Below are 14,460 nucleotides of genomic sequence, written 5' to 3'. Positions count from 1 at the left end.
TTTGAGGACTCAAAATCGCGTCTACCGCGCCTAGTTTGCCACTTGAACAGTTTGAGTTAAGACACTTCATTCGCTCATGAAATTCTAACCATCGAGACATTCACGCGGAAATTTGCCTCATGGGAGGGGCTTCTGCGACTTCGCTTTCTTTCTGTAATCACGTCACTACTAGAGCAAGCTCCTGATTGGTTAACGTGGCGCATTTTTTCTGCCAAAGTCAACATTTTTCAACTCGCGTGTTTGCCACGGCAACGCTCAATTTGCGCCATTCACGCAAACTAGACGTGCAAATGAGGCGCAATCACGTCTAGCGTGCCGCACTAAATGCCTCATTTGTGCCGCGAGACTTAACATGGAAATCACTCGCGCTTGATGCCTTTACCGTGGCTGGTGTGAACACAGCATTAGAACATGCCCTGTGAACCGAAATTCACGATCGACTTTACTTTCAAGCTGTGATGTATTTCCAAGTAAAAAGAAATATAAAAAAGTGGGCGTGGCTTGTGTTTTTCACCATGCTTTGATTGAAAATATAGAAAAGTAGGCGTTTTATTCAGAAATGGACCAGGCAACAGACTCACAGTACGATTGGGTGGGGTTAAAGAATGATTGGCACAACATTTTTTAAATTTGATTAAAGTTTATTAGAGCACATGAATAAAAAAAGACTCAGATGGATGAATTGTTTATAATAAACATATAATATGCAATATTACATAAAAAAAAGAATAGTCATTTTTTGTTTCATTGGGACTTTAGGTGCTAAGATCAATCGACTAGTCTACTAACCATACCGTATGATTTTAGAAATAAAACTGTTATTTTCTTAAGTTCTTTATCTACATGATCGCTGTGGTCTTGTTGTAAAACAATGTAAATGTTTGGACTACAATACGGTTCTTTAAACATCACATTATCATTTAAAATATTTCTGCACATCAGGGGCAAAGGAAGCAGGCTAGTTGTTTTGTTATGTGTTTGTTTATTCTTCATATGACCTTTGTATTTTCATAATGTGAATATTATAGAAATGATTATCCTGTTATCTGCTGTCAATAAAAATGCATAAATAAAAGCACATTTAAGACACTCTTGGATGTTTTGAAGTGACACAGTCTTTTCTTCAGATGAAGACCAGATGTCACTGCTCGTCTGTTGTGGTTTATCTGCTCGTAAAGACAGCAGCTTAGCGTTTCAAGTTTTATTTGTCAAGTGTACAAATGTCAGTGTACACGATATCAAACTCTGCTGGCATTAAATTAAAGGGTCAACTTGGATCACATGAGTAACCTCTACCAATCAATAAAAACAATAACAATAACGTCAGGGTGTGTAGACTTTAGGTGCCTATGACATCAAAGTACCGTGAGAGAGCTTCGAGAGCAGACTGCACCGTATGGTTTCTCGACTAGATCTCGCGATACTTGATGTCATAGACATGTAGGCCTGCGCAGCGCTACATAATGTCAAACACATATTTCTTTACGTTGAACTGCCACAATCTAAAATTAGATTTGAACATAGCATTGATATTATTAACACAAAAATGTATTGTAACCTAACTGTTTTTTTTATCTGGAAGCTACAGAAAAATAATTTTTATTTTAGCAGTTTATACATCAGACTTGCCTTAAAGTGGCTTTCATTCACTTATTAATCAAAATGTATATTGCATTGTTTAATAAAAGTATAATTAAAAGCAGGTGTGGACAGTACTTAGTATTTAATCTAAGTATTTAACTTAAATTAAAAAAATTCCCAAGACAAACACTCTGATAAAGTACACATGCTTGGAAAATGTAACTTAGACTTAGTGTCTACTATCCACCTCTGATAAAAAGGTTGTTAATTTTTGTTTATTTCAATGACAATACATTACTCATTCATACATTAAAATAATTTATGCTTTAACCATTATTTCAATTTTCATGAGCAATTCTGTCCCCTCAGCAGCTCGACATTTCCGGGTTGTGACATCGGCGTGTTTTGAAACCTAAGTGGACAGCCGACAGGTGTTTTCGGTTTCAAAACACACCGGTGTCACAACCCGGAAATCTTGAGCTGCTCCGACTCCGGGGGGAGTCTTGTGCAACTCCTTGCTGCGTAGAATATGCGCAAATATTAGACGTATTCGACTTCATGCGGGGCCGGAAAGCAGACAGGTGGATGATATGACGTCAAGATACCGCGAGAGCAATTCGAGAAATCATACAGAGAAGTCTAAATCGAGTCGCTCTCGCGGTATTTGACGTCACCCGCCTGTCAGTTCTTGTGGCGCCGCATGAAGTGGCATGACGTCACTTCTGCCGTTGTTTCACACTACTGCTGACATAAACACCTCATATGAGGATTGATTTGGAAGAGCAGCACACGGATCAACAGCGTTGGCTTGTAGCACTAGAAAAACATGGTTGGTGGTTATTGACGGCATGCGAGCTAATGGTTAGCAGTACTAAAGTGGTTATGCTTGGGTCAGTGTAGAAATCACTGTTTCGTTTCCCTATCTCTGTGCTGTACGAGGATGGCCGAGATGTTTTCTCGTTTGAGCGTGTTTAAGCTTGCATGGAGCGGCATGAAAGCGAGCAGGAAAATGACGAATCGTGCTGCTAATTCTGCGCAGATGATACGCCGCTACAGCACAGTGAGTTCACACGTTTTATTAATATTTACTAAGAAACCGTCATAAAGGAAACATAAGCCAGTAATAAACGATCTAGCAGAAAGAGCAGACACAACAGGGCTTATGTTTCCATGAGTTTGGGGGTCATGTGTTTGTCTGATTTTCCGTGTAAACATTTAGTAACGTTAAGCTGCCTAGATAGCATTTTTTGGTTGCACGCGCATGAAATGACAAACATGCGAGCATTTGTGATCTAGCTAGGCAGCTTATCAGTTAGTGAAACAGGCAAACAATATAGAAAGAGCTTGGGATCATTAAATCATTGAATACACGTGAACTTTAACCTATAATTATTTGCCATGTCATGTTCCCCTAAATAACACAAGGGGTTGTAGTCAAAGTTTCACCTTTCTTTTGCACGAAATGAAAGGGCAAAGGGTAAAAGGGTGTGTTGTTTCAAAACAATCATACATCACTTTGGGCTGGTGTTGTTAAAGGGGTCATATCAACCTAGTCACTTAGTTTTGGTAAACCATTCTCTTCAAGCGTGTGAAAAAATATGCTTGTATGAGATGAGCAAATTCTTCACAGAATCGATCACTGGTGATCGTGCGAGATGATGAAAGCCGGTTAAAAAAAGTGTCCGAATTACGTCTGACTTGTTCTGATGTCATGCGACTTTGAAACATTTATGAATCTTTTATTTCGAATCATTGGTTCGGAGCATGTTTGGTTTGGTTTACTGAAACTTTAAAAGGACACACCCCAAAACGGCACATTTTTGCTTACACCTAACATTCTATAATAAATGATCTGTGGGGTATTTTTTTTAGCTCAAACTACACATGTACTCTATGTATTGATAGCAAATATTTGTTTTACATCTTAAAGGTGACATAGAATGATTGAACTAAGTATTTATCCTTGTTCTGTGATGTGACATGTAGACAAAAAAAATTGTTTGGGTCTATAATGCCTTAGAAGCTTCCTAAAAACCTATCTCAAAAAGCTCTATTAGAAGGAGGAATTTAAACAAGTGGTTTTGCACCTATTTGGCTCCCCCTACTGGCTTAATTTGCAATCTCATTACTGATTGGCTGACTTTGCTGCCACTCAAAAAATGTAGCCATTTATTTTAAAGTGGAGGTGCAGTTAGATGCCTGTGATGTCATAAGCATCAGTTTTTCAGATATGGCTGTTTTCTGGCTGACATTTCTAAAAGAGGAATATCTACGAGACTGAGATGTTTAGCATGTTTAGCACTTTTTGTGAATGTGGGTTGACTACCATTATTCAACAAAGACAAGGTAAAATGTTTTTTCATTCTCTGTCCCCTTTAAAAAAGTCTTGTTGTGAAATGTCCCTTCTAAAGTTCTGGGTTGGTAACGTTGTAGGTTCAGTCCATCATCATCATCCTCATTGTGTCTTTGATTAAGGTTGACATCAAGTTTCTCCAAAAAGACTTGTATTCAAGTGTTTTTAATGATCACTACCTACTAAAACTTGCCGTTATTTTTGCTTTGAGGACAATGAAATTATTCGTATCATGTGTGTTAACAGGAGCACGGTTTATTTGGGTTTCTCTTTGACATCGATGGAGTATTGGTACGCGGGCGGACGCCCATCCCTGCTGCTAAACAGTGTTTTAGAAACCTGGTGGATGGGAACGGAGACTACAAGGTTCCTGTGGTGTTTGTGACAAATGCGGGGAACAGTATGCGACAAACCAAAGCAAAACATCTTTCTCATCTTCTGGAGGTGGATGTGAGTCTCATCTGATGGCGCGTATTTACACCTATCAGATTGCCTTTGCTTATTTTAACATTTTATGCATACTATTTTATGCATAACAATATTTAGGATGTGTGTTTTTGATCTCTTTAAACAGGTGTCACCAGACCAGGTCATGTTGTCTCACAGTCCTCTGCGGATTTTCACTCAGTTTCACGACATGTGCGTCCTGGTGTCTGGACAGGGACCCATTGTAGATGTCGCACACAAGTATCCTTATCTCCTCAGTTTCCATTCAAGTTGATCGAGTAACGTAACGCATTACTTTATAAATGTACACATTAATATTTGAGTAATTTTTTTTCAAAAAATTAATGCAAGTTACTTTTTTTAGTTTAATTAATTTGATAAAAAAATGATGTACTGAATTAAACTAAACATAGTCACATTATGCACTCTATGCGTACGCGCTTGTGTGGGGACTTAAAAGTAACTTAATCATTACTTTCCATGAAAAGTAACAAAAAAGTAACGTAAGCATTACTTTCCATGAAAGTAACTAAAGCGTAACGTAAGCATTACTTTCCATGAATAGTAACTAAAAAGTAACGTAAGCATTACTTTCCATGAATAGTAACTAAAAAGTAACGTAAGCATTACTTTCCATGAAAAGTAACTAAAAAGTAACGTAAGCATTACTTTCCATGAAAGTAACTAAAGCGTAACGTAAGCATTACTTTCCATGAATAGTAACTAAAAAGTAACGTAAGCATTACTTTCCATGAAAAGTAACTAAAACGTAACGTAAGCATTACTTTCCATGAAAAGTAACTAAAACGTAACGTAAGAATTACTTTCCATGAAAGTAACTAAAAAGTAACGTAAGCATTACTTTCCATGAAAAGTAACTAAAAAGTAACGTAAGCATTACTTTCCATGAAAAGTAACTAAAAAGTAACGTAAGCATTACTTTCCATGAAAAGTAACGTAAGCATTACTTTCCATGAAAAGTAACTAAAAAGTAACGTAAGCATTACTTTCCATGAAAAGTAACTAAAAAGGTAACGTAAGCATTACTTTCCATGAAAAGTAACTAAAAAGTAACGTAAGCATTACTTTCCATGAAAAGTAACTAAAAAGTAACGTAAGCATTACTTTCCATGAAAAGTAACTAAAACGTAACGTAAGCATTACTTTCCATGAAAAGTAACTAAAACGTAACGTAAGCATTACTTTCCATGAAAAGTAACTAAAACGTAACGTAAGCATTACTTTCCATGAAAAGTAACTAAAACGTAACGTAAGCATTACTTTCCATGAAAAGTAACTAAAACGTAACGTAAGCATTACTTTCCATGAAAAGTAACTAAAACGTAACGTAAGCATTACTTTCCATGAAAAGTAACTAAAACGTAACGTAAGCATTACTTTCCATGAAAAGTAACTAAAAAGTAACGTAAGCATTACTTTCCATGAAAAGTAACTAAAAAGTAACGTAAGCATTACTTTCCATGAAAAGTAACTAAAACGTAACGTAAGCATTACTTTCCATGAAAAGTAACTAAAACGTAACGTAAGAATTACTTTCCATGAAAAGTAACTAAAAAGTAACGTAAGCATTACCAAACCTTTTTTGGGAGTAACTTAATATTGTAATGCATTACTTTTAAAAGTAACTTTTCCCAACACTGACTATATCATATACAAACTTAAATAAACATTTTAATGTATGTAATTTAATAAGTACAAAGATGGACATTTTGACATTATTTTGTGTGCAGGATTCAAGAAATGATCTGTGCATTTTATGGGAGAATGCAAGTACACATGGGGTGTGGCCTTAATGGGCGTTCAGTAAAAGCAGTGTGCATGTGACTGAGGAATGTGTAGGGTAGAAATTTAACTAAATCTGCATTAAATCCAGTTTTTCTAAACTATATTTAAATTTCCTGTTATAGGTAACTCTGCATTTTCTTTTCAAATTCCCAGTTTATTCACATTAATTCTCGTTTATTCCCATATATTCCTGATAATTCCCATGGAACATTTCCAGCCTTGAAAATTTTTGAGAATTTTGCAACCATAAAAACACATCATGCATGCTGTTGCATGGATGGGCCTAAACAGTTAAAAAACCTGGATATTCCTCCTAGTTATTATAGGAGGGATCTGCACAACATATAGGGGCGGTTTCCCGGACAGGGATTAGACTTGTCCTAGACTAAAACCTTTTTAAGAGCTGTCCAAACTGACAACAACTTTCACTGACATATTTTTAAATACATCAGGGCCCTTTGTTTTACCTCAAAATGCACACAGGTAATGTTTTTAGGAAGGCATGTTTGTTAAAGCTAGTTATATTTCCTAATTAAACTAAGGCCTAGTCCTGGATTAAGCTAATCCCTGTCCGGGAAACCGCCCCATAGAGACAAAAATATCCGGCTAGGTCAGGTGGCTTTTCTGTGTGGAGTTTGCATGTTCTCCCTGTGTCAGCGTGGGTTTTCTCCGGATAATCCGGTTTCCTCCCACAAGCCAAAAACATGCAGGTTAGGCAAATTGGAGATACCAAATTGTCCCTCCCCAACCTGTGTCTGGATTAACTTGTCTGGATAAAACTGGATTGACTTGATTGTATCGATTGACCGGTTCTCGCCATGAATATAGCCATGGATGCTGGAAAGGCGTATAAAAAAAGTACCCAAATAAGGAACTACCCAAAAAACACCCTAGCAACAGCTTGGTAACCACCTGCATCATATTAGCATCATGCATTCCTTCTGAAAACGTAAAAATCTTGTAGTGGCATGTTGTTGAAGATGTTGATAACCATCACACATCATTAGGGTTGTTAAGATGAGGAAATATTCCAAGTTGGAAACATAAGGGATTAAAGGAAATTATTTGAAAAAATGTGGGTAAGTTATACAAACAGACAGTATCACTTCCTTGACATCTGACTCATTTTGCAACCTTACACATCATATGATCTAAACATGTCATATCATAGAATATGTGTTTTTACGTTCTCTTTTATATCTAGTTAATCCTTGACAAAATGAACTCCAGTTTAGGTTTTAAGAACGTTGTGACCATTGATATGCTACGGGAGGCTCATCCTCTCTTGGACACGGTGGATCACAATCGCAGACCCAAAGAATTGGTGAGGAGAAATATTTCTAATAATATACATCACTGGTAGTTTTTATCTTTACTTTGAAGTTTCTGCCCAAATCTCTGACCCTCACTGACTTTATGATGTACACATTTTGTCACAGAATCCCCCATCTAAGTATTTACCACCAATTGAAGGTAAGTCAACCAACTGCTTCACTTTCTTTACTAACGCTTTGTTTTGTCTGTCTGATCTGTAATTTGCCTGTAATTTCAGCCGTAATCCTGTTTGGTGAGCCTGTCAGGTGGGAGACCAACTTACAACTGATTACTGATGTGCTCTTGACCAATGGGAGGCCAGGAAACCCTGTGACATCACTGAATTACCCTCACATCCCCGTACTGGCCTGTAATATGGATCTGCTGTGGATGGCCGAGGCAAAGAACCCACGGTTAGTAGTGGTAACGCTCGGTTATTTCAATCCTATATATATATGCATTTAGAAGATGAGGACTGATGACCACTGATGTTTCTGTCATTAGATTTGGTCACGGCATGTTTCTCGTCTGTCTGGAGAATATCTATAAGAAAATAACCGGCTGTGAGCTAAAATATGAAGCTCTTATTGGAAAACCCAGTTTGGTGACTTACAACTACGCAGAGGTGCTCATCAGAGAACAGGCAAAAAAGTTGGGCTGGACCGGACCTATTGAAAGACTTTATGCCATTGGGTGAGTTTTTATACTGTATGTCGACTTATTGACCGTTGACTGTATTTCATTGCTTTGGGTCATTTGACGGGTGTGTAATGTAGGGTTCACACCAGACGTGGTAGAGGTGGTTGACATGTTAAGTCAATGCAAAGACGCGATTAGGCATTGCGCTGAAGACGTGTGGCGCGCAAATTGAGCATTGCCGCGGGAAAAGCGCAAGTTGAAAAATTGAACTTCGGCAGATTAGGTCCTTCAGGACCTCGCTATAATAGTGACGTGATTACAGGAAGTCTCAGCGGAGTCGGAGAAGCCCCTTCCATGACTCGAGTTTCCACGTGAATGTCTCAAATGACTAGAATTTCACGCGCTAATGAAGCAAGTAAACTCAAATGTTTCAATCGTCCAACTACGCGCGAACAGTGCATTTTTTGCCGCCTCTACCGCATGTGGTGTGAACGCAGCAAAAGTGTTTAAAATCTGATTGTAATGTTTGTTTACATGTACATTCTATATAATCCCAACCAAACGTCTGTGCAAGTGCACAGCTAGGGTTGCCAGATTTGCATATCAAAAAAAAAAATTTAATTGTTACGTGCAAAAATCCTTGATCTTGCGGCAAGTTTTCTAAAAAAAAATTCAATGGAATATGCACGATATTTATGCAATTTTATGTGATAAAATTTTCTGAATTTGCAAAAATTGTTTGCAGTTTTTTCAGATTTTCAAAGATGTTCACGTTGCGTAATTACGTCACTTCCTAACATTCCCATGGCAACAGGGGACATGGCAGCGCTTGTGTGAAGTAAATGCAACAATTTTCAACTTTTTCCCCCGCTTAGATATATGCGAGGATTGAAATCATGCAAGCCCTGCATATTTTGCAGGGGGAAATCTGCAATTTATGCGGTGAAAGTGCGGCGTATTTGAAAAAATGCGCCCCCCGCTTAAATATGTGGACTTTGGCTGATTATGCATTGAATCATACGATCGCATAATCACGTTTTCTGGAGGTACTGAATAACTTGTAAATGAAATCCTGTCATCTTTAACCTGCAGGAAAAAATCAACTTGCCCAAATCCGAACAAAAAGCAGAGGACTTGGCAACGCAGCGCATAGCATCTCTCTTTAAGTTCACGCTTTGTCTTTTGCTGCGTTCAGACCAGCCGCGATAGAGGTATCAAGCACGAGTGATAAGTAAATGTAAAGACGCGTTGATGCCCGTCTGGAGATCTGGTGGCGCGGTAGACGGGATTCTGCCACATTCACACGTCTAGAGCATTGCCGCTGGAAACGCGCGGGCTAAATTTTTTTTACTTTGGCGGAAAAAGGCGCCGCGTTAACCAATCAGGAGCTTGCTCTAGTAGTGACATGATAACAGGAAGCGAGCGGAGTTGCAGAAGCCCCTCCCATGACGCGAATTTCCGCGTGAATGTGTTGATGACTAGAATTTCATGTGTGAAATTAAGCGAGTAAACTCAAAATGTTCAAGCAGCAAACTAGACGCAGTAAACGCGAATTTGACGCCTCAAACGCGTCTGGTGTGAACCCACGGTCAGGATAAATGTTCAGAGTTGAGTTGGAGAAAGTTGTTCTTAAGTAATTTTCAGTTATAGGCAAAGAAAACAGTTTATGAAAGTCGCAATGCAATTTTTTTTGCTTTATACAATGTTATGAAACACGTGAAAACGGCATATTGTACAGCGTGTGACCCAATTAATGTGTGTTTCCATTGCCTTGCTATTGCATGTTTATGTGATGAGAGTGATGTAATGTGTAAATAAGAGGTAAATATAAGACATAAGCACAATTTTCCTGCGCATGTTAACAAGTTAATTTTGCATCCGAGTGAGAAAATTCATACACCACCCCTTTTCACTGCAATCAAAATTTGCATCCGATCGACCTCAATCGTATTATTTATTTAAAGTGTTAACGTGAAAGCTTTTCAATCCGATTGAGCCATCAATACCATTACAAACAGATTATTTTAAGTCAAGTCAGCGTTAAAAAGAACAAACCGAGCACCATAAAGTATAATAAAAGTATTTTATAAAACTGTTAATTGTATGAAACTTTTCCTTTCTTTTATTTTAACGTTTAAACTTTTTTGTCTTTTCACATTGTTCGGCACTTTGTTCAACCTCAGGTTGTTAAAAAATATGCTTATAAATTGCTTCTCCCATAGTGACAACCCCATGACAGACATATACGGTGCAAACCTCTACAACCGTTACCTCAAAGCCATGAGTCGCACCCGTGCCCAGGCGCAAGCCCACAGCAGCCCATCCGGCCTCCAGTATGAAGTGATTGACGATGTCAAACAGTCTGGAGAGGTGTCCGTCGGAGGTTCGTTCGAGCAACGTCTGCCAGAGGGCTGCACCTCTATCCTGGTCTGCACGGGCGTCTACAGCCACGAACAGCAGGATGTGCCGTCTGACCCTGACGCAACTGTTACGGAGCAGCATATTTTTCACGGTCACCGGGACTTCCGATTTGATCCCAGCCTGACCCAGCCGGCCTTCATCGTCCAAGACGTTCAGGAAGCAGTGGAGCAGGTTTTTCAGTTAGAAGGTTGGCCGCTAGAATAAATCCACTTCTGTTGGTCTACACCAGATGCGATCGCTGCGAGGTGACGTGTCGAAATTATATTATAATCAGTGTGCCTGCCTGTGCTGGAAGCATCGAGTTGTTACCACATTTTAAGTTTTAATTGTTGCATTTCTAATTTAAAAAAATATATATTTTAGCTGTCTATCTTAAAGTCTTAATTTTTTACATTTAATTTGTAAAATTTTTGAACTTTTGACGATGACATCACATCCATTGATGATTTGGTCTTTTAGTTTTTAATTGCCTGTATTGTTTTTATGCGAGTTATTTTTCCTTCAAAACGAATAAAATTTTACAATTTACATTTTTTGACATATCTTTGTTTAGCTGTTATGTGCAGCTTCTGTGGCCAGTAAACATTGAGAGATTACGTGGGGCTTTGACGCTTCCAGTATCGACAATCTCAAGTCGACACGTGCCGTTCGCATCTGTCGTAGATCCGGTGGGCTGATTCACATGTGACGTTACTCAGTTGTTTAAACTGTTTGTGAAAAAATGTTGTCACGTTAAATGCATTGCACGTATTTTTTACACCAACCCTAACCTTGTTAGCTTCACATGAATCTCACATGATCTTAAAGTTAGGATGCATCCTCAAGCACTCTCATAGTACTGAAAGTGACGTGACTGTCAGGTACGGCAGCTTATACCCGACAAGTGACCTCTGCATTAAACGCATACCAGTGAGTAGTTCACACACGCACCCAGAGATATCACTGCACCTGGGGAACATTTAGGGAAAGATGCCTTGCTCAGGCGCACCTTTGTTGCAACCTGCCAGCTGTGAGACTTGGGTAACTAACCATTAGGCAACAACTGGGAGTTACAAGTTTTTGCCAATGCCATCAGGTCAAACAAAGCATTGCAGGAACTTCAGCGTGTGTTTAAATCCATAAGCCTGAGATTCATCTGTTAAGCTATACAAGTTAATGAACACAATGTCAATGCAAGTTTTTCACTGACACAAAATTTGTGTGACTTCTTTTGAGAAATGTGTTTACCACTTATTTGTGTGCCGCATCTTTCTTTTTAAGATGGTGCATCAAGTTAACACAACACTACCTTATTGTACCAAGGACAGATTTTCTGCCAATCTTAACTCTCACCGTCATGTCGATGCTGTATCTCTTCTTCTGGTCTGTGCTCTCCATGAACACTCCAAAACCTGTGATGTGTTTTTGTTTTTACTTTGTTAGATATATAGATTTTAACACTTTCCCCTATAATACACAGTCTGTTTTTAATAGATCATTTGTTTATATTTTGTGTGACCTATTTCAGAATAAATGTCCCAAATGACTTACTGTAGCTTGTATACATGTTTACAGAGTTACTTTAATAAATGCATTTGTTAAATTGTGAGATTGTGTTTGTGAGTTTTTCAGTTCAACTGAAATCAGGTTTAATGATATTGGACCGGACTTGAGGTTTTAATGATTTAATTTGTGGGAAAAGAAAGGGGTTTATTGTGAAACAATCTTGTATGTATGTATGCTTTCCAAAAGCATTGGATTAATCTCATAGATATGTCCTGCTTAAAACACTTCACACTATGAAACTAATCACGTAAAAGATGCAGGATACAATACAAGATTCAGTCAATTTCAACTATTTTGTCTCTTTATTAGATTTTATAGTCATAGCATCAAAAAATATTGGGGAAGTCACAATTGCATGCTTTATTATACCATTTAGATTTGTTTAGATATGAATTCATGATTCACTTTGTCATAGATCTCTAGTTTAATAATAGCTTTGCCCACCTTTTACAAAGTTAATTCAACCTTCAGTGCCTATATTCCAGACGCCTCTGCTTCAACTATTTTGCCTCTTTATTAGGTTTTACAGTCATAAATTAACATCATAAATGTTAGTGAAGTCACAATGTCATGCTATTTTATACCATTTACACATGAATTAAGGTGGGCTATAAATGAAAAGTTTTAGGCTAAACAACTATGTCATGGATCTCTAGTTTAATAATAGCTTCGCCCGCATTTGCCATAGTTGCTCTTAATTCAACCATCTGTGCCCTGTAGATGATTCCAAACACCTCTGCATTCCCACGGGTGTCTCTTTCCCACGAGGAGTCTCTCTCTTTAGACATGCAGTGGTACAGGAATTCATCACACTTACGGGTTATCTCCAACACCCCCACTCCCATTATGAGGTTGTAGTGGTCGGGAACAGAGAACAGAATAGCCATGCGTTCAGTGCACACCTGGTTCTGCATGTGATAGAGGTCATAGGTAAAGACGATGCCTCGAGTTGGAGTGAATTTGCAGACCTCGGTCCTGTTGGAGCCGATTGTGGGCTGAGGAGGATCACAGCAGTTCCCACCGGATATGAAGGCCCTGAGAAAAGTTAAGAGTTAGTCTGTAAACACTTACAAAGTAACAGGATTTTTCTGGAATAACACATTTTCTCATTTTAAGTGTTTCAGAATAGCTTGGTTTATTCTCAGTGGAACAAGTAATCTGAAAGACAAAACAAATGACAATGTATTCCTAAATGCACGGTAATCATTTTCTCCTTACTGTGGCTTGATGAGGTTGTAGACGTTGCTCATGTTGGTGATCTGTATCGTGCAGGTTTTGCTCGCTACACCCCCCCCCATGTTGTCACTTTTTCAGAACTGAAGGATCATGAAAGATTAGGAAAAACAAAGATTGTTTACCGAAGACTGGACAAATGCCTTTAAGAATATACATTTTGCATGTGCTATATGTAATTTTTGCCAAGCTATAAATTCTTAATTACAGCTGAGCTTCAATTTTTACTCCAAACACACCAATACAACATGCAAACAAATATTTTCATGTATATTTATTAAAATATTTGAGTAAATATTATACAAAGTCGGACATCACTTTTGGCCACTACTGCACAAACCCATCCAGGAAAACCCTCTGTATGTCTGTAACTATGGCAGCGGGCAGCATGCTAATGTGAAGTAGGCCCTTATAGTTACCGGTTGCATATGTCAGATTTTTACATGACTCAGAGTCAATGTAATGGTGAAGCAATGATTAAATAGTACAACTGATGGAAGGTTTGCAAAGCAATTTCATGCTCCCTTGTAAAAGTTTTTTTTTTTCAAAATACAAAAATACAGTAGTTTATTTTAAAGTTTTTTTCGATTGCTAAACGACAGTGGGCACAACTGGAGCTACATGTGCAAAACTCTAACTACAGTCTGCAATACCAAAAGTCACCTGAGCTAAACTGTACATATCACCTGCAAAACTCACTTCAAGAAACACAACTCTTAACACATGACTCAAAACAGCTCAGTGCAGACAAACACTAAACACAACCCTCACTGAGATAACACACACTGTCACTCACAACACACTGAGAGGAAAAACACTAACATCAAACACCAATACACAAAAATACTAACTTTTCATCTTTACAGTTTAAACAATTTCAGTGACTTCATACAAAGTAATGTTTTCTTCAAATAATTATTGATTGATTGATCACATGATTTATTGAAATTTTTAGGACAGAACAATTCTTTAAGGTAAATGAAAATTAGCAGTTTGCTTCAATAGTCTGTAGTCATTTATGGAATTACAGTAATGAAAAAAAAAGGTAGAATCTAAAAGTACATACTGTAATTCATATATGATTTTTTTTTTATAATTGAGTAGCTAATCCTTCCTCTCTC

The 14,460-nt window shown here is 37.9% G+C and overlaps 1 protein-coding gene across 2 annotated transcripts; it reads left to right on the top strand.

Annotated features, from left to right (window-relative positions):
- The first annotated feature begins 2,289 nt into the window (after positions 1-2,289).
- Positions 2,290-11,087, top strand: LOC129434038 (haloacid dehalogenase-like hydrolase domain-containing 5). 2 transcript variants are annotated; one of them, XM_055192836.2, is made up of 8 exons: positions 2,290-2,410; positions 4,181-4,384; positions 4,509-4,621; positions 7,418-7,511; positions 7,627-7,660; positions 7,740-7,914; positions 8,006-8,194; positions 10,363-11,087. In XM_055192836.2, exons 1-8 carry the CDS (start codon positions 2,408-2,410, stop codon positions 10,763-10,765), a joined length of 1,215 nt encoding a protein of 404 aa, XP_055048811.2. In that variant the 5' UTR covers positions 2,290-2,407; the 3' UTR covers positions 10,766-11,087. The 2 variants fall into 2 exon arrangements, with proteins under 2 accessions (XP_055048811.2, XP_055048810.2); XM_055192835.2 differs by having other exon boundaries at positions 2,321-2,641.
- The last annotated feature ends 3,373 nt before the right edge of the window (positions 11,088-14,460 follow it).

This window comes from Misgurnus anguillicaudatus, unplaced genomic scaffold, assembly GCF_027580225.2.
Source record: "Misgurnus anguillicaudatus unplaced genomic scaffold, ASM2758022v2 HiC_scaffold_27, whole genome shotgun sequence".
Classification (NCBI taxonomy): Eukaryota; Metazoa; Chordata; class Actinopteri; order Cypriniformes; family Cobitidae; genus Misgurnus; species Misgurnus anguillicaudatus.
Note: the sequence above shows the minus strand (reverse complement) of the source record. Positions and strands in the feature narration are given on the sequence as shown.